Source organism: Nanorana parkeri, unplaced genomic scaffold (genome assembly GCF_000935625.1).
Source record: "Nanorana parkeri isolate BGI_ZX_2015 unplaced genomic scaffold, ASM93562v1 scaffold70, whole genome shotgun sequence".
Classification (NCBI taxonomy): Eukaryota; Metazoa; Chordata; class Amphibia; order Anura; family Dicroglossidae; genus Nanorana; species Nanorana parkeri.
This window is the reverse complement of record NW_017306338.1, coordinates 1826191-1845976: the sequence shown is the minus strand read 5'-3', so window position 1 is coordinate 1845976 and position 19786 is coordinate 1826191. Positions and strand designations below refer to the sequence as shown.

Below are 19786 nucleotides of genomic sequence, written 5' to 3'. Positions count from 1 at the left end.
TATATAGATGTAAAATGTGTATGTTTACAAGTGTGCATATTGACAAAGCATTGAAGCAGGACACCATTACAGCTTATTTTGGATGTATGCTGATGATTCCAATAAAAGATACTGGATTGTATTTATGGTCATATCTGCAAAATATACAGCCTAGCCCTGTCTTTCTGGATAACAGATGTCTAACAGTGGGACTCATTTTTTTCTAGTTTGGTTCATATACATCATACATTCCGATAGACAGGGACTTTATTCTTTTTAGAATAGAATAGATCACTTGATGTGCTTTGGTTGATCCCCCACCTAGTCATTTCCCTCATATGTGTGTATATATAGATGATTTTCATGAAACAAGGACTAAATTCCCTTATTTTTTGGATCTGTGATGAAAGTGAGACAAGGGGGAGAGGGGGGATTTGCTACTTTTAGCATATCTCACCATAACATGCCTGGTTATTCTCACCCGACAGCAATATTAGAAGAGCATGACTGCCATTTCCCAGCACTGCTAGAACAGACCCTTGCTGGTCTGGGTTCCAGTAATATCACATATAACAATGTTAATTGTTTCTAGGACAAACGCTTTAGAATCAAAACTCTTTAATTCCCCATTTTTCCTTCTGTTGACATGCTTGATATTTGGAACTTGGTTTACTTAAGAAATGCTACTGGAAGTCATTACAGAAACACACACGTGTCATTATTTCACTACTTAGGATGCTAGTAACAGCTTACAAAAGTTCCCCTTGCTCGTCCACGGTCACTGCTTCCTTGGAAATCCTTGTTTCCTAAACGTGCAGCGCTCTCCTCTTTATCATCGCCTTCGGTAGGGAATTCTTCTGTTGCTGGTGGTGCTCGATTGGAATGGGAGGAACGTGAGGAGGAGGAGGAAGAGCGAGAACGCTCTCGCACTTTCCTGTGCTTCCTAAAAAAATTAAAAATAAATGTTTGAATGTTCATCAGATGTCCATGAGACTAATATTTATACCTTTCTCTGTCACTCTCCACAAGTGTCCATAGCTCAGGAGTGGACAAATATGGAACTCAGTAGCCGGTCTGTATAATCCAGGAGGCAGCAGGGTTTTTAAGGAGCCAGCTCCATTGACGACTAGAGAACCTCAAATGATCGGATGTAATTTTTAGGTAGCATTGGCTACCAGGCTCCTGGGATTCGTCCAGCACTGCAATAGCCTTCTAAAAGGAATACCTAACAGTCTTTTCATAAAATGTTAGCCATCCATGCAGACACATTCTTTACTGTTTACACAGCTGCCACAGGAGGTGATTTCAGCAAATAATGTTGAATTGTTCAAGAAACATTTGGACGATTTCTTAAGGGACCGTAATATACAGGGGTACAGGTACTCCTAGAATGAGATCCTAATAGGTTGGACTTGATGGACTAATGTCTTTATTCAACCTCAAATACTATGTAACTATGTAACTAGTGACCTCTTGATCTGTTCAATCAATAGATTGGCCCGTAAATCATATCTTTAGGTATCGGTGTGTACAAACAAAAGGTGGCCACTGTACTGGTCTCATGCAGTCATAACAGTTGGCCCTTTTACCATGGTGCACTGTAAGCTTCACCCTGTACATTTATGCATACCATGTGGGCTCCAAAGAACAAGACACTGAACACAGAAATACCATGTGCATACTGTAGACCAGTGTTCTCAACCTGTGTAACCTCAGGACCCACTTTTGTCCTTGGTCATTAAGTTGAGACCCAAGTCGCATTGCGGTACCATGTGTTCCGGTGCCAGCGATTGAACTGCGGGCGGGAGGTACGTTTGGGGAGCCATTAAAATGAATGACAACACAACCCACCTCCCACACCAGAGTGCGTAGTAGGTGCGATTGCATGATACAGTGTGTTAATGGCACAGGACTGTTTGATTAACGCACTGTGAATGGGCCCTCAAAAACCCTGACAAACACACAACCACAGGCACAATCTCACAAACACATATACACTCCAAAAACACATTTTTTTTTTCCCTTAAGGTCCACCCAGTCTCCCTACATTACGAGAACTGGAGTGAATCCTCAGTCTGGTGCTGGTGCAACCCAATTGCGCACCCTATAGAGATGCCAGGAGCCAGAATGTGACAGCACTGTGGTCCAGGGGATGTGGGGAAGCTGTAAACAATGTATGGATGGAGCTCCCTCGCGGGCATAGCTCCAGACCTCCCCACCTTAAGCACTAAGCATATGAATGGCTGCTTGGCGCAAGAACTGACAGTGCTGCGCCAGGGGGAGGCTAAGACGCCTTGCAAATCGAAAAGTGGAAAGCGCGTGGCGACCCACTGAACATGGGGTTGAGACCCACTTTTGGGTCACGACCCACCAGTTGAGACCCAAGGCTGTAGACAATATGTGGTCACCCCAAATAAATAAAAAAAAAGCTATAATTTTAGGACCACAACTGGACTCTTGAAGAACATACACCCTATAATTAAATTTACAAAATAAGTCAACTGTGTCTTCTGTAATTTCTTGCAGCAACTGCTATAGTTACTACTTTGAAACCAGGTTCATGGTTGAAAACAGTACTGAAACATAATACCTCTAGGGAAAATTCAGAAACTGCTCTTTACATCATAAGCATGGGAGAAGGTACTAAAAGTGTTTTCTGTGCTATAAACACCAATGCAGCTGAGGGATTTCATCATAACATGATTACAATCATTGGCACAAAATTTGTTCCCAAGACACTTCTGCACTATAAAAAAAAATAAAAAAATCACCGAAGCGATTACATGTTGATATTTCGGTATAATGATCAATTCAATCAAATGGAACATGTTTTTTTCAGCTCCTGCTGCAGGAAAATTTGCTAGGGTAACTATTGTTCTAGCATGCAGAGATGCACCTAAATTCTTCAAAAGAGAAGTTGTCAAGTGTAGGGGCTCATTTATACTAAACCATTCTGATGTGTTGCAGTTACTACGAAGAACTAAGCACGCATTAATGCATTACATGCACAGTCATTTTAAATGGAACCCCATCACAGTAAGGAAATCCCCTCCAACGCACAATCTTCAGAACACATTATAAAACATGGTAACGCACCACTGTTCGTCGTGGTTTTCTGCACTGGAAAAATGCTGCATGTGACATTTTGCCCTTTCCGATACCTATTCATTTGAATGGAATGCCTTAATGCAAAAAACTGGAGGAGATAGGTATTAATGGGCTCGTAAGTAGGAATTCTGAGTGCAGTGAGCTTCTATCCCACATACTTGTGCTTTTTTGAGGACTTCCTCGCCTTCTCTGGTTTTTCAGGTGACCTCTCCCTGGACCGGCTTGAATCTCGAGAATCTCCAGAGTCCCTGGAATGGTCACGCTTGTCCTTATGTTTTTTGCGGCGCTCAATATCCTGCCGCAGATCAGAAGGTTCCTCTCTGTATTTGCCTTCTCCCTGGAGTGGCAAAAAAAAAGCAAAAATTAGGCTGTTCCCAAAGAAACAAGCATATAAAACAAACTATGTTCTCATTATGGTAATATGGTTGGGTGACCAAATAACACATATATGCGGGGCTACAGCGTTCATTGAAAAGTTAATGTATCATGACAAAACATCTCAAAATTATGACACTTAACTCTGCTTGCACCTTAAAAAATGCAGTTTACTCCAAACAGAATTTTAAAATCATTAAAAACACAATTACAATTTAAACCTGAAATCTTAAAATCTTACTACCAAAAGTATTTGATCTTCCCAAAACCAATCCTGGAAAAGCAATGTATGTTACTCTCTATTCAATCCCTCTCTAAAGCTGTAAATGACCTTTTACAAGTGATAACATTTGAGTTATGTAGAATAAAACAAAGCTAAAATACATGTAATCTTTTATTTATTCGCGCTTATGGATATCTCCCCCCTATGTGTGTAGTAACAAATCAGGATGTGCGTATACTTCCTCTCATCAATTAAGTGTCCGAAAAACCTGCGTTTTCTACCCCCTCCCTATGTGTAGATCTACTCCTACTGCCGACTAATCAGCAGAGGAAAGTGACAACTAAAATCACGTTAAATCTTATATAGCACACAAACCATATAAAAAAAAAAAAAATCGGTGAAATAAAAATCAGTAAAATGTATCAAAAGACCAATCCCATATATTCAACAGTAACATAAAAAAAAGAAGATGGGGAGCCGCTCCTCTCCGACCTGGGGGGGGGGTTTGAACTCCTGAAAAACGTCTGTTCCTATTTCCCAGCAGGACCTCCTTAGTACCAGGGAAATAGGATGTGGAGGAGACATTGTAACAATCGTTTGTATTAAAGGGAGAATCTGGTGTGTGGACAAAAGAGATAGATCGCACAAAGGTGGAACACACTATATGGACTTTTTTCTTTTTGAAGTGATGGGATTTGTCTTTTTAAAACATTTTACTGATTTTATTTCATCGATATATTGATTGTGTGCTATATAAGATTTAACGTGATTTTAGTTGTCACTTCCCTCTGCTGATTAGTCGGCAGTAAGCGTAGATACACACATAGGGTGTAGATGGCGCAGGTTTTTTTGGACACCAAGCTAAAATACAGACCAGACAACAAAATGCGCATTTGATGCAATTCACTAAGCTAAAATTAGTTGGCAACAACAGTTAAATAACAGTGACATGGTTAAAATGAAATGATAAACGGTTACACAGTTCAGTATTGTTGATCTACTTTAGCTGATCTACAGCCATTTCAAAGCACGCATTTAGCAGTCAGCTTCTAAATACAGTTATCAAATCCACCACTAACCACCATATCAATTTTCAGAGGATCACGTGGCACAGCAGTTGTTTCTAGGCTGTAAAAGTTGTGATATAAAAAGAGAACTTTAAGCTTTGCAATGAACGTAAAGACTTAGACCTCACTCACACTGGCACTCCTATGTTTAGCTTTTCTAAACACTGAAGTTATTTGGGATGTCTATTTAATTTTATGCTTCCCAGATCACTTTTTCCTGCGTTTAGAGGTTCCGGCTTTAAGCCACATTTAGAGTTTCTATTCAGATAGGGGACGCACAGAATTCTTTCTTCTCTAAACAGTTAAACTGAAAGCAGGAACCCAAGTCTGAACGATGCCATTGAAAATCAATGACATAAAAATGTATATGCATTTAGAAATGTGCTCTTAATTCATGTATATGACACTGCTAGTGTGAATGAAGCCTAAAAGACCATTTCAATGGGACTAATCTTATGACTACTAACGTTTTGCTGTTCTTCCCACCTACCTGACCTGAAGTAAAAGCAAACATTTCACATTTGGACAATGCAACGTCGGATTTATGGAAACCAAATGAGGTTTTCAAGCAAAAAAAAGCCCTAAAATTCAAATGCGTGTAAATGCAGTTTTTGTGGTGGCTGCAGTGGGTAACAAAGCATGGTGCAACAAATCTGAAAAAGAGACCCTGTCACCAGACCATTAATTTCAACAACAATCTTCCAAATGTTTAAATATGTGGGGCAGCACAGTGGCGTAGCGTTGTGTAAATACCAATAATAATATGTATTTTGCCTATTTTATGCATTTACCTGTAAAAGCCTCTTGTGTAGACATTCAAAACATTGGATACTGCTGCTGGTGCCGCCATCTTGGAAATGAGGTCAGCAGCCCCAGCAGTCATTCAAGTAACATATTATAGTGATCCCCTATGCTCCTCCCCCGGCAGTTGCACGAAAGATTATGTGGGGGGGGGAGAGAGGGGCAGAGATGCTGGGCCAGCAGTCAGGAATTAGACACTCCTAGAAGAGGAAAGGGCTTTGCAAGGGAAATGACTCTTCCTGGAGTAGACAAATTCCTTAAACTGAAAGGCCCATTAAAAGTGCATATCTATAGAAAGGAATAAAAAAAGCTGCAAGTATTAATTTTTCTGTGCTTTCACCTGCAATCTTGTTAGGTCAGTGACAGGGTTTCCTTCGGGCTACCGACCTGCAAATAATCCTTTCCATAATGTACAGAAACATTAATCAGAGCCTTATCATACTAGGTATGAAGACTGTGTCATTACAATGCAGGCATCTAGAAATGCCAGCACATACTGTATAGTCAGATGACTCCTATAGATTCCCAAATACCCTGAATTGTTGGAATGGCAGTACTGAGAACTGTCCCCCTCCTCACAGGTCTCTATCAGCCCAAATCCTACAAGAGAAAAGTCTTGCTATACAAATTGAACTTTCAGTAGATGGATGGGCTTGCTCTTTATGCCAAAATGAAATGGTGATATTTGATGTTACAGCAGCCTAGGATTTTGGGCACCAAGGATGCTGGGGAAGCCATCTAAATGGTATGCACAGGTTCTAGTTGCCTGCATTCTAATGCCACAGCCTGCTGAGTACCTTTATGAAACTTACATGTTTACGTCAACTGGAAGTCCTTATTAAAATGAGAAAAGCAATGGAAATATTTTGATAGTACTGGACATATAGAAGTGTAATCCTGAAGATGAAAACCCCATTTAAATTTCATAGACATTTTGGAGAAATAATGAACTGCAGTAAGCATTCTCTTTGTATAAATGGTTTGCATACCATCCACTTCTGCTTCTTCAATTGTTTACCAAAGCAAAACAGCTAAACACTGTGAAGATGGAAGTCCCATCTTCCAATACATGCAACTGGCTTTTATGAACACAGTGAGTCTTGTATACAATAGAGTAAGATACTTACAAGCAGAACCCAAAAATACATTAGGGTCATTTTGCTCATCACTGGAGATTTTTGGATCCAAAATTCCTCTCTTTTCAAGTTCAATCACAATAGACTTTGGAGTGATTTCATTTTTTTACCATATCCTAAACCACTTCAAAAGGTTGTTGATATATAGATTTTGTTTTAATAAAAATTTAACATTTTGCAGTTCATTTTTTTTTTAGAAATATTTCACATCCTTAAAAGAAAAACACAAACTTAAGTAGAGAGCAAGAGAGAAGCATTTCTTATAGAAAACACCTACTTAGATCTTTTATTCCACAATGCAGTCTATTATTAGGGCACTTCCTTACCTTGTGGCTGCTTTCTTTTGTGTGTTTTGTCTCCTCGTGTACAAACCCATGTTTTCTAAAAGCACTGGGAGAAATGTCAATTCTCCTGCAGAAGACATTAAATACTGCATCAGAAATGAAAGCAAGGAGTGGGATTTCATGAAACATACATGCAAAGCGCACAATATAGACATTCCCTGCTAAGGAATTGTCTGAACAACGGCTGTCCAGCCAATGTCCCCGGCTCCAAAGTAGGACATTTTGAAGAGGATTAAAATGCTTTGTGCATAGCAGATGTGTTTTCAACATATTGTTGCTGTACTTCATAAAGAATATCATCCCATTCACATCAATGGTTGGTTTCAGTTCATTGAGAAATCTCACATTGATATCAGTTCATTGAATAAAGATGCTAAATCTCACTGCTGCTTGCAGCCTATTTAATAGCCGTGCTGCACTGAAAAAGGATTATAATACAAATTCATAGCATGTAGATTTTTATACAAATATTGCAGAAAGTAGCAAAGTGATCAATCTATTCATTCAGTGAACTATCACCAAGTAGTCTTAGATGTCCATGTAGCGTGAACCAAATATGTAGTGAGATGAAACTACGTTCCCCTCCTTTAGGAAACAGGCAGGAAAGGACAATGGCAAGCACCTGTGAATTTCAGGACTCTTCCGAGATTTCGAAGGTTCCGGCTCCTTTGTTTTCTTTAGGTAACTTGAGAAGCGGTCACTCAGAGTCACACTTGTTGGACCAAAATGATGTTCTGGAAAGGTAAAAACATGACTTTGTAATGAAGGATTAAAATTATTTTTTTTTAAACTTCTGATCTGGAATACAGTTCCTAACTTATGTGGAGGACATAATAAAGTGCGCACGCGTGTGTGCGTGTGTGTGTGTGTGTGTGTGTGTGTGTGTGTGTGTGTGTGTGATAACACAAAGATCATCTCATAAATTCCTTTCCCTATAGGTTTACTTAGTGCTCATACACACCAGCAGCATTATCCAACTCAAGAAAATGGCAATTTGCCCTACGTTTTTTGCGTGGACTAAAAAGAAGTAGGATGTTGCATATCTGTGCAGTGCATTTAGACATGCTGTAATACATCACAATGTGCAGCAGCACTTACACATATAGGATGTAAAACAACAAAATGCAAGAACTGCAATTCATTTTTACAACACATTGCAGCGCACATTCACAAAGCATGCTGTATGGAGTGCATGAGCCCAGGAGAACTGGTAGTATTACAGGACAATCTACTTATAACTATCTTCTATAACTATTAAAAAGGACAACAAGCCTCCCTTTTAGATTGTAAACCCTCACTTGTATTGTATTGTGATTGTGCAGCACTTTACAAAACAGGGAGGGAGACATTGCTAACTGTTGGCACTATACAAATCCTGTATAATAATAATATCTTCTGGTAAACAGACGGTATCTAAAGGTAATGGATTGAAAAATGTTAAGCTAATGACGGGTGGCTGAAGCCCCAGCATAAATAGTAATGCTATACAAAGATTAGTTCAGTAAGAGCAATCATCTTTAGAATATCTGCTTTAAGTAGTACTAAATACATTTAATTAATAAATCTTAATAAATTTGTCTGCACCAGGAAAGGCGCCCCCTTGTTTGTGTTTTTTCCTTAGTACTAAATCAGAACTCTAGTCAAAAAACATGATAAAAATAAACCGCCAATTAATAGGAAAAAAAAAACAACTCGCTTTTGCAGTTATATTTAGCGTTATTTCTGAGATTTTCCCTGCTGTGCATTTTCTGCCACTAGATTCCTCATTCTGATGTCCAGCATCATTCATTCCACTTCCTCTGAGCCCATGTTTTCCTGGACTGCCCAGCGATAGGAGAAGCAGCACAGTGATGAGCTCATCTGAAATCCTATCAGCATGAATCTTGTCAACACAAACTGATTGGATCCTTCCTCTAACACCGTTCAGAGACTGCAGACAGCCAATACCAGGTCAGATTCAGATATTTTAAAAAATACATTTAGTGATGCATTGATTACAGAGCAGCATTCATTTGTGCCTCATGTCTAACCCTCAGCTATAGAGGCTTTAAAGATTTTTTTTTTTTTACTGAAAAGAGAACTGTGGTTCAAACTTTTTTGGCCTTGGTTCTCTTTAGGGTCACAAGAGGGCATTTACCATGTCCTCCTATGACCCCAAAATACAGCAGGAAATGACAACCCAGAGCAGCGCTGCGGCCAGGAAAGATCCCAACAATATTGTCGGGATCCACCCCGCCATCTGATTGACAGCCAGCTGTGCCCGCCCTCTCCGTCCCTCCAGTCCACACTGGAGGAACGGAGAGGGGGCAATCACTGCAGGACCAGTGACCGACAGTCTCTTGAGGGAGATGATCATGAACTGAGCCATCAACGGTATGCGATTTCTCAGTTCTCAATCTATAGAGCCGATGTGCGATATCTTCAGTGTATTTCTCTCCCCAGAATTCTCCTCTAATCTATGTACGTACACATTTATTTTTACCTTCTCAGTGTTATATAAAAGCCATCTGCAGATTTTTGCACAATACTGTTAAGAGGACAAAATGCACATACTGCTAAGCTTAGAGTAATGGAAGCATTTGTTTTTTTTTTAACCAAGCCATCATTTGTGTATGACAAACATTCCTCCATGCCTACAAGTATCTAAAAGGTGCCCATACACCTGCCAAGTATCGTACAATAATCGCGGGTGATCCCGCGATCTTACAATAATCAGGTGAATTTCGTACGACCTGCCCATCTTGGACAGGCAGATCGTACTTTCAATCATCGCAAGCCCTCCCCCGCTGAGGGGAGGGCTTGCCGATGATTTCAATGCTGAGCAGGCAGTGTGCGCTTGCGGCTTTCGTCTTCCGAGCACGCTACCAAATCGCCGAAAATCGTATGATGAAAGTTGTGCGACCGTACAGTAGATGCGGTCAAAGGACTTTCGTCTTCCTAGCATGCTGGAAAACCTGCCGAAAATCGTACGATTTACGGCGGGTTGGTAGCGTGCTCGGAAGATGAAAGCCGCAAGCGCACACTGCCCGCTCCCCATTGCAATCATCTGTAAGCCCTCCCCTCAGCGGGGAGGACTTGCGATGATCGCAAGTACGATCTGCATGTCCAAGATGGGCAGGTCGTACGAAACTTTAATACACAAAAATGAGATATAAGATAGATAAGAAAAATTTAACTCCTGAGTTTAGTGTCACTATTACCAAAACTGGACCTTATTTGTGTATCACTCAGCTACTGGCTACTTCTGTTCCCCATGGTCTGTGTGTATTGTAAAGTAGCCACCACTCCAAGCTCGCTGTAACTTAAAAAACAAATTAGCTAACTAAACAAGAGATTGTAGTTCATCACAGAAGTGATCTTGGAGAAAGGACAGTGTCAGCATGAATTCAGAGATTTGAGCAACTACAGCTGAGTGATACACAAATAAGTTACATTTTCTGTTAATAGGGTACTTGAACGCATCTTTAATGTCACTTTAAGAATGCTGCCTTTTGACTGCAATTTCATAAAATGAACAGACATTGCATTTAAAAATGCATAGCAGGGGCTGAAAATTTTTTTTTTGCTTGGAGTTTAAAAAGAAAACAAAAAAAGGTGTCTGGTAAACTTTGCGTCTGTGGAAGAACATATATTGCAGCTTGTTGCCATAATGGCTTTATTACCAGTCACCTCATCTACCAAAACATCCACAATAAAAACAAAAATTACCTCTAACGTGATGGACAATGGTCACAATGTGTTGTGCAAACAGCTCAGATGGACTGCGCTGAGACTGTGCAGACTGGATGTGCTGGAAAATGGACTTAAACTCCTGATCTTTCTTATTGCTGTGGACGAGATCTCGAGACAGCTTCCGTTCATGTGCCATTACTCCACTTGGACTATATACCAGGGGAAAAAGAAAAAAAATGAATATTTGAAGAAAAAAAAAAAAAGAAAACCACTTACGAGAGGCTTTTTGTGTCAGACAATTTGGAATTTAAAAGTCTATAGGAAAACAAAATGCACGTGAAGCAGGTCAAATACAGGTTAGGAGGTCAACTGTACCCATCAAGGAATTCTGAATGATGTCAGAAGCATTTCCAACTGATGTGAAACTCATGCCATCAAAAGAAGCCCAAAACACAACATAGGCCCATAAAGCCAGTTATAGAACTTGGTGATGCTGCGGCGATGTTGCAGTAATGTACAACCTTTTTTGTCCTAGCTGTCATCCTTAAAGTGTATGATGCAGCACAACTAAGAAATGTTCAGTGTTGTTGGTAACATTGTAAAATTAATCTGACTGCCTGTGGGTTTAAAGACAGAAACCTTTGTCCTCCATTATCTTGTGACAAGGCCTAAGGTCATTATTCTGAACTCATCACATGTGATCCCACCAATATTTATCTTTTACTGAGAGACTGATGTTTGTCTTACTGCTGGGCTAAAGTAGTTGCTTAGGTCAAATGGGGTAGATTCACTTCAATGAGTGGCCACAAGTCATGAGGGTTAACAGAAGCAGATTACTGGTCAGTTGCTGTACAGGACCTTTTACACGGCCGGGGCCTGGCACATTGTGATAGAGCAGCGCATTCATTTGAATAGACCAGCAACACACCAGACCACACTAAAAATCAGACATGCAAATTTTTTTGCATAGAAGCACATCACAATTCACAGTATGGGGTACTGCAATGCAGGTGTTGGGGTGCCATTGTAGGTTACCATTATTGAAAATATGTAAATGGGCCTTTAAAAGTGAACCTGTGGCCAGGTTATGGACATTAAAGGTATTTAAATATGCTTAACAAGCTAAAGCTAATATTTTGCAGTATTGTCCAAACTTTCACATGCAAAGTTAAAAGGAGAACTAAGAGACGAGTGCTTTTCACTCACCTCATAGTTCTAGCCGACCTGTGAAAAGGAGACTGTCACAGGTCGGCTCAGTAGATCGGGAGGTGAGCGAACACATACCGGCGTTCGCTCACCTCTCGATCCTGTCACGGCTCTCTGCCGGGACAGGGGAGTGGCTGGATTCCCCCCCCGCTCCGATCCGCCAGTGCTGACTGGTGGAACGGACGGGGGAGGGGGCGGGTACAGCGGGATCTGCCTCTAGATAGGCAGAGCCAGCTGTCACTCACGCAGCTGGGCGGATATGGGCACAATTGTCGGGATCCGCTTCAGCGTCTCAGTATACCGCGAGCAGCAGCTCTCGGTATACTGAGCCTAGGGTGACGGGAGGACGCTAGTTTGTGTCCTCCCTTTACCCTAAGGAGAACTATGGGGGAAAACCTTAACCCCATAGTTCTTTAATTAAAAAAAAAACAAAACATAAAAACACATGCAACAGTATTTTTGCCTATAGTTAATCGACTCCCATGTCTCCTTGCTTGTATGCAAAAATACACCGAGGCTTGTACTGCCCAGGATGAGGGAGTAAAAACTGGCATCGGATCTATAACTCAGAATCCTGGAAACTTTTTGCAGTTACTGGCAGATGTAAGTTATTACAATAAGCAGACACTTTGTTGAATGAAAATGTAGCAGTGGTAAGCAATAGTCCTCAACATATTCATAAATATCAAAAGGCGAGTCTCAGAATACATATTCCCAAATATTGTATCTGGTGACCAGTAGGCAGGTATGGCATGAGTACTGGTGCTATGCCTCCATTTTCCTGAGTACAGACACCATGTAATGCACATGATCACTCTAAAAGATCATAGCCTACAATCGATCCTTTTTCCTGCCATGGACTTTTCACTAATGACCAAATGCAAAGCAGTAATCTTTAGTTGCCAGGTAAAACTCAACCTCTGGAAAGAGAAAGTGCAAAAGCAAAAAAAAGCCACAATTTTTACTTCCATACCAGGACCAGTGTCCTTGATTCTGGTGACCATAAGATCTCTACATTGTTTACTTGTTAGTTGGGATCATTGGAGGTTGTCCAAGGCTTGAAGTAAATAATGAGAACCATTACTTAACTAATTTCCAGAATCTGTAGTAATTTGGCATTTTCTGCAAAAAGGTCACAAGAAATCTTCAAACATGCAGAAAATCTTACGCTGGCCATAGACTGCTGAAAGTTTGTCAGATTCCTGCAAATAGCCGAAATTTGTGCCATGGGTGGGCTTGCAAGTACCACAAAGCTCCGGGTGCAAAATTATCAACTGAAGTATCCTATAATCTTAGCAGATGCAGTTAAGCGGTGCAAATATTTTCAGGCAGCTACTGAACAAAATAATTGGTTTTGGTGATTTTCTTCCCCATGCTCTTTAGTGTAAATGTGGGAACCACTTGATATTCTCTCATTCAGCCCATGAGCTGCTCAAGAGATAGTTGGGCCATGTAGGACTAAGCTTTGAGAAAAACCTCCCCAAAGCCCAGGACTGGCCACACTGGCCCCATCCCTCCAAAACACATTGTGGCCACCACAATCTAATTAGAGTGAATGGCCTTTCTAACTTCCAAGCCCTTATCTTTCGATGAGCTGACCAAAACTGCAAAGCTGAAATGACAGTTATCGGTACAACCTACATTGGTAGGTTAATTGCAACTTTATCTAAACCACAAGGGTCATTCTTCTCTGCTGTAAAAATATACACAATTTTAAGTGACATTTATATTAACCTCAACTTACCGTGCCAGATCCTCGTCAAAAGAATCCGCTCGGATATTAGGACCAGTTTCCCGGCTAACTGAAAAATTGGATTTTGAGAAGGACAGGTCTTCTTTGGATAAAAGCTTTTCCTTGCTCTCCGATTTCCTCTGTGGTGGGGATTCACTTTTCTCCTTAGAAGACTTAAAGCTTGTGACTCTGAAATTTTTTTCAGGTAGAAATCCTTTATGACTAGATTTTGAGGCCTTCTCCTCTTTCTTGGGTTTTTCCATATAGATCTCATCATCTGTATCATTAGATTTTTTCCGTTTCTCCTTGGCGCTAGGTATGAAAGACAGCTCTTCCCACTTTGCAGGATCGTATGGGTCTTGATTCTTGGAATCGCTATCGGAGTCTTTCCTTGCTCTTCCCTTTTTTTCCTGTTCAAGTTCCTCCTTGGCATATCTCAACTCGGCTAACTTGAGTTTTTCCAGGTCGTCTTTCATCTTGTAGCGCTTTGGGGATACGCTCTTTTTATAAGCCCTCTCCAATTCACTCATAGCAAAATCAGTAGGACTACTACGATCCTTCATTTTGTCTCGGCCATTTTCTTTTTCTAGTTCCGATGCCTTGTTTCTCTGTTCTTCCATGAACCTTTAGAGGAAAAGAGAATGAATATAGTCTGCCCACAGAGCACTGCACAAACATTGGAGAACATACATAAGATTCCCCCAGTCACTTGCAGGTTTCTTACTTCCAGTAAAGCTGATCCAATAATAGTTACAGTCCTCTCTCTTCACAACCCCTAACGCCGTGCAGCCAACAGAGCTCTCTTTTTGGCGAGCGTCGGTCACAGCTTAGTCAACTAAAACCACCCAACCCAAGACTAACTCAGAGAAGAGCTTACTTGCACAGTGGGGATTATTAAAGAACAAACTTATAAAGCCTCCTCTTCAGTACTTAAATTGCTTACATTTGATTTCACTGCACATTTGAGCTGGTCACAGTGTACTCTAGAAGCTGCATCAACTCAGACAGAGCCTGGCTTATTTCCTGCTTGGAAAACGTCTTTCTGGACTTTTTCCCCAGCCTTATGTTCCTGACTTGCCTAAACTGGACTTCAGTCCTTCAATCATGGAGTTTCAGCATCACACATGGGTATTACCTAGGGCAGTCTTCATACAAATGCAGTCTGCCTATGAATGCCCACTCCTGCAGACTGACATCCACCCATCAAGGTATTTTGATATTTGCACAACTGCCCCCTATTAACCAGCGCATTGCTTGCATCAGCGCTGAGAGCTTTTGAGAAGAGTACTGAGGTAGGGTGTGGTGGGTTTTTCATGAAGCCATGTGCAGCAACCTGCTTCACCCATTTTGATCTGCCTGCATTGCAAAGAAAAACACAGAGACCTCATAATGACATGTAGTCTAAAATAAGGTACGTAATGAAAATGGAAAGGTTGTATGGGAAAGGTTAACAATGTAATTAGCATGTGCGGGAAAATGAGGAACCAGGGATAGCAAAATATAAGCAGATTAAACTTCAGTTTTATACTTGTTAAAGACATCAGCAGAAGCAAAACACATTTTCTGCTGGATATAAAAAAAAAAAAAACCCTAAAAAACACTTGGTTAAACATATCACAGAATTAGCAAAACATGGATAGCAACTCTGGCACAAAAGGTTCATTATTACCACCATATGAGACAGGAAAATGGCTTAAAACACACGGTGGGGAATATGACATTTATAGGGGAAGAATCGTTACAAATGAACATACTATGAAAGCAGCAGTTCTACATGTGCACTTTATTAAAGAAGAACCTGGCACAAACGTGTCACATCGTTTTTCTCTTATGGCAAATCAATAACTTGACACTGCCAACTGTTTGTCAATGTGTTAGGCCATTTATTATAATATCATCCTAAAGAAGAACTATGACATCCCATCAAAAGAAATATGCTGAAGCGCATTTCTTTTCCTTAGCCCCTCTGCAAAGTTCCAGTGAAGTCCACTTAAAATAGCATGGTGTGGCAACAATGCTGCACTGCTCTCTCAGAACAGAGTTGGCACTTTCATATAGGATGGGCTTGCTTGAACTACAGGGGGATAAAAGAAAAAAACAAAAGGTTGCAGGGCCATGGCTATCAGCATTGTTACTTCTGAGTCACAAGTCACTAGCTTGTTGATCAGCACCTGACCACATGACACCTAGTCATTGTTGCCAAGTCATTCCCACTGTGAGCTGCAGTGCCTGGGAAGGGTGAAAGCGAGACACATGAGAATTTGGCTCAACACAAAGGTTGTTTTTTGTTTATTATAAGGTTTGCTCATCACAAAGTAACTGGATTTGGTACTTGTTTAGACTGTGACAAAGCCTCAAACATAACTACCTTGACAATCATAACCAACTTTCCTACACAGGAGGAATAAGAATTTTCCTTCTTGACCCCGCAAGTCAGATTAATTCCTTGATCAAAATACTTCCGCTGTACCATTCAGCAAACGAAGGATTAGATGTAAGAACATTAAGTTCTTTCTTAAATTCCAATGTTGATATTGTCATTACTAGCTCATGTGGTAAAGCATTCCATAGCTAATACACCGATGTCTTCTTTCCATACACAACTGATGTCCTTTTGCTCTTCATACAGTCAGATAAAATGGGCAAACCTTCATACCAACCTGAAAACCTACACCAAGGCTTTGCCTGGCCCAAAATTGTACTTCACCCAGTAGAACTGCTGCTTTAGGATGAAACAATGATTCTCACACAATACCCATCTGTGTGCAATGAAATCCAGTTACTTACCACAGTTTGTCCTAAACCTATAATGCCATCTTAAATAGAATTTATGCTTTCATCCAAGCTACTTCAGTCACTTTACCAACCTGTACTTGGTAGAACAGCATTTTTGAATGTGCTTTTTATCTTATTATGTTACTTGGTCTGAATTTAAGACCATGAGACATTTTTCTCCTCTGCAGTGGAGCGATTCTCTTTTAAAAGACAAACTGGAAAAGAAAGCCTCAACAGGCTAAAAAATACTTCAACATTGCTGAAAGTCTCCTAGAGGGTTTAAAAATTGCCTGCACACTGTAAACAAAAGACAAATATATAGATAAAAAATTGGAAGCGGAAATACATTTGTATTAGTCTGGCCAAAACTACAGTCAAGGTTAGTTTTTGTTTTTTTCTTTTAAATGGTGACCTCTAGAACAAAAATCATTTACCAAATTCTCAATTAAGGGCCTAATCACATCTAGGTATAGTTCCCGACATCTGATGCCTTACAGGACAAACTGGAGTGCACTCATGGTTATTAGTTTACATGAGCCACATACATTTAGCTTTTCCTTGTTCAAAAGTCCTTCTGAGAGAATAGCACACTAAAGAACTTCATTTTTTTTCCCCCATTGACCCTTGCAGTGGGGCAACCCCTGTACTGCAAGGGTTAATGCTCCTTTGTGTCTAGGTGCTAAAATAATAAAGATACTCTGAGCCGGCCAGCATTCACAGTACTCCCTCCAGCCTGTCTCTCCTCTGCTCCACCATTGGATTGCTCCTCAGGATGCTCACGTCTATACACAGCGGGGAGCGCGTGCGGGGGGGGGGTTTGGAGGGTCTAATAAGTGTTTGGATGCACAACAACCAATCAGCTTCTCTGTCTCATTTTTAAATCTTACCTGAGCAAACTGAAGAGAGCTGATTCAACTGCTCCAGTTGTGATAAATTCCCCCCAGTGTATAGACCTGATGATTTACAAGACTTTAGACCAGGGGGAGGCAAATTGGAAGGACAGAAATAAAAATTTTTTTTTTTTAACCTAGACACAAACCAGGAGTTAACCCTTGCAGTGCGGGTAGTATAAAAGTGCCAGAAAAAACTAGAAGTTCTGATTCAAGTGCTCAACAGCATATCCAATATTTTGGGGTAATAAAATGTTTTATATGCCCAAGCTCTGCAAAGGCTTATTAGCACTAACTGAGGTTCAAGCAATAATACAAAATTAGAAGAAACTTGTCATGAGAGGAAAAAAAAGGAGCTCAGCAATGGCAGCCTGTAAGATGTTGTATAACCCGCTGTCGTGTAGACCTTCTAACATGAGTAAATGACGTGAACACGTAACACTGGCTGTCATGTAGAACTTCTAACAGGAGTAAATTATGTGGACACGTTGTAAGACTGGCTGTCAACAGGTAAAGGACTTAAAGGAAGTTATAGAAAAGTCAGCTCTTCATACTGGATCTAGGTCAGAGACAGGATAAAAAGCTAGGAAGTCTGAATAACAGCTAGTAAAACATGTCAGAAATGCTGCTCTTATCACAGGCTTAAATTAAAGCCAGGCTTTGCAAGTGCTGCTGGTGTGAATGGGCCCTAAATGAGTACTGGGCACTGCATTTATCTGAAAAAAAGCAATGGAAGACACATTCCCATGAAGTGACTCATGTACAAAACCAGTGAAAACTGGAACTTGATAATAGTGCAATCAGTTATGGCAAGCAAAAATCCATAGTAAAAGATTGTCTCCGATTACCATAAGGCACTACACACCAGTCCTTTTTGCAATGTGCAGTTTCATGAAGCAACTGTTTCAGCTTTTGATAGGTGAAGAAACCAGATATTGAAAGTACAAATGCTCAAATTAATCAATCATGGAGTGCCACGAGCACATGATTTTGTAGACCAAATATTCTTTTCTACACAGCAATTTTTTACAAAAATGCTTACGTGAGCCAATAGCAACTGCGCAAAACATAGAAGTGGGATCTATGTTGGTTTTACATTGCAACTAATGCAGAGGGTAGGAGCAGTTAACATGCATCTGGGCCACATGTTGCTGTAACTTTAGAAAATATCACAGGGAAGAGACATCTAGTAGATTCTTAGGTAACCACATTCCTAAATGTAACTGATATACATTTCTAGACATGGACATTAACCTCTGTGACCTGGCATGCCATTGGACATAGATGAAGAATATAAAATGCTCCAACAGCACAGCAAAGCCATCTGTAACTCTGCAAACTAAATGGAAAAAGAAACCATGTATGATTAAAATTTCCAATACAGGTTAAACTGAGGGTAATCGTAATGCCACAAAGCATACCTTTTATATCCAGTGCCAATGGGTGCAGTCAACTCTCCAGATCTGCCCTCTTCTTTTTGATTTCCATAGAGCGAACCCATTGTGGGTGAGCTCTTTGTCATAGGACTTTTTCTTGGTGGGCTCAAGCTGTGCTCAAAAGGACTCTGGCGAGATGACCTTAAAGTGCCACCACTTGGTAATACAGAGGGAGAAGGAGGACTGGGTTTTTGCACTGGACTTGGCCTGGGAGAACAGCGTCTCACCACTACAGACTGCACAGAGCTTTTAACTGTTGGTGCCCGTTCTTCAGGACTGTGCTGGGGTACAGGACTTGTATCATACGCTTCCATATCCTGCCATGTTTTGCCGCCTTCTGTTGCATCTTCATTATCAGCTACTGATGCAGACTGTTCCTTAGAGTCATCATCTGTTGCCTGGACAGAGCTTCTTTGATCCTTTGAATGACTCTTCTTCTCCTTTTTTGATTTACGCTTAGTCTCCACTCTACTGTGATTGGAGGAAGACCTAGAAGATGAAGACCTTCTAGAGTGATCAGAGGATGACTTGTCCGAGTTTCTTGAGTGGCTCCTGGACCTAGGAGAAATTGATCTCCTTTTTGGGGAACGGGAACGAGACCGACCCCTACGGGGACTATATTGTTGGCGATTGTAATTCTGCCAGTTAGGGCGATAATTTACATAGCCACCACGATTATTCTGACCCCGTGGATAAAAGCCTCTTCCACGATTACGGAAATAGTATGGTCTTCTATAACCTCTGTTATATCCTCTGAAGTCACGATTTTGATAAACTCTTGGATAATTTCTCTCTCTATTATACCCAGGTGAGTAAGATCTTGAGCGAGATCGGGAACTAGAAAAAAAAAAAAAAGAAGAATGTGTAAAGTTAAGAGGACAATAAAAATAGACACAATCAGCATTGACTAAATGTCCAGTGGAAATACTCAACCATACTAACGGACGCCCTAGAATTCAATAGGCTCATAATCATAGGTATTTTTTTTTTTTTTTAAATCCAACTAAACCCAATAATAACTATATACTGCAGTTTTAGATGT

General features: G+C 40.6%; 1 protein-coding gene across 2 annotated transcripts in view; it reads right to left on the bottom strand.

Annotated features, from left to right (window-relative positions):
* THRAP3 (thyroid hormone receptor associated protein 3) overlaps positions 1-19786 on the bottom strand; it is a 56482-nt gene that overhangs the window by 4089 nt on the left and 32607 nt on the right. For both annotated transcript variants that reach the window (XM_018576592.1, XM_018576591.1), the window contains exons 4-10: positions 18730-19581; positions 13656-14267; positions 10742-10914; positions 7656-7767; positions 7016-7100; positions 3246-3424; positions 733-922 (exon numbers count right to left, since the gene is read on the bottom strand). In XM_018576592.1, coding sequence (XP_018432094.1) covers positions 733-922; positions 3246-3424; positions 7016-7100; positions 7656-7767; positions 10742-10914; positions 13656-14267; positions 18730-19581 — 2203 coding nt within the window. The remainder of the gene's footprint in view (positions 1-732; positions 923-3245; positions 3425-7015; positions 7101-7655; positions 7768-10741; positions 10915-13655; positions 14268-18729; positions 19582-19786) is intronic.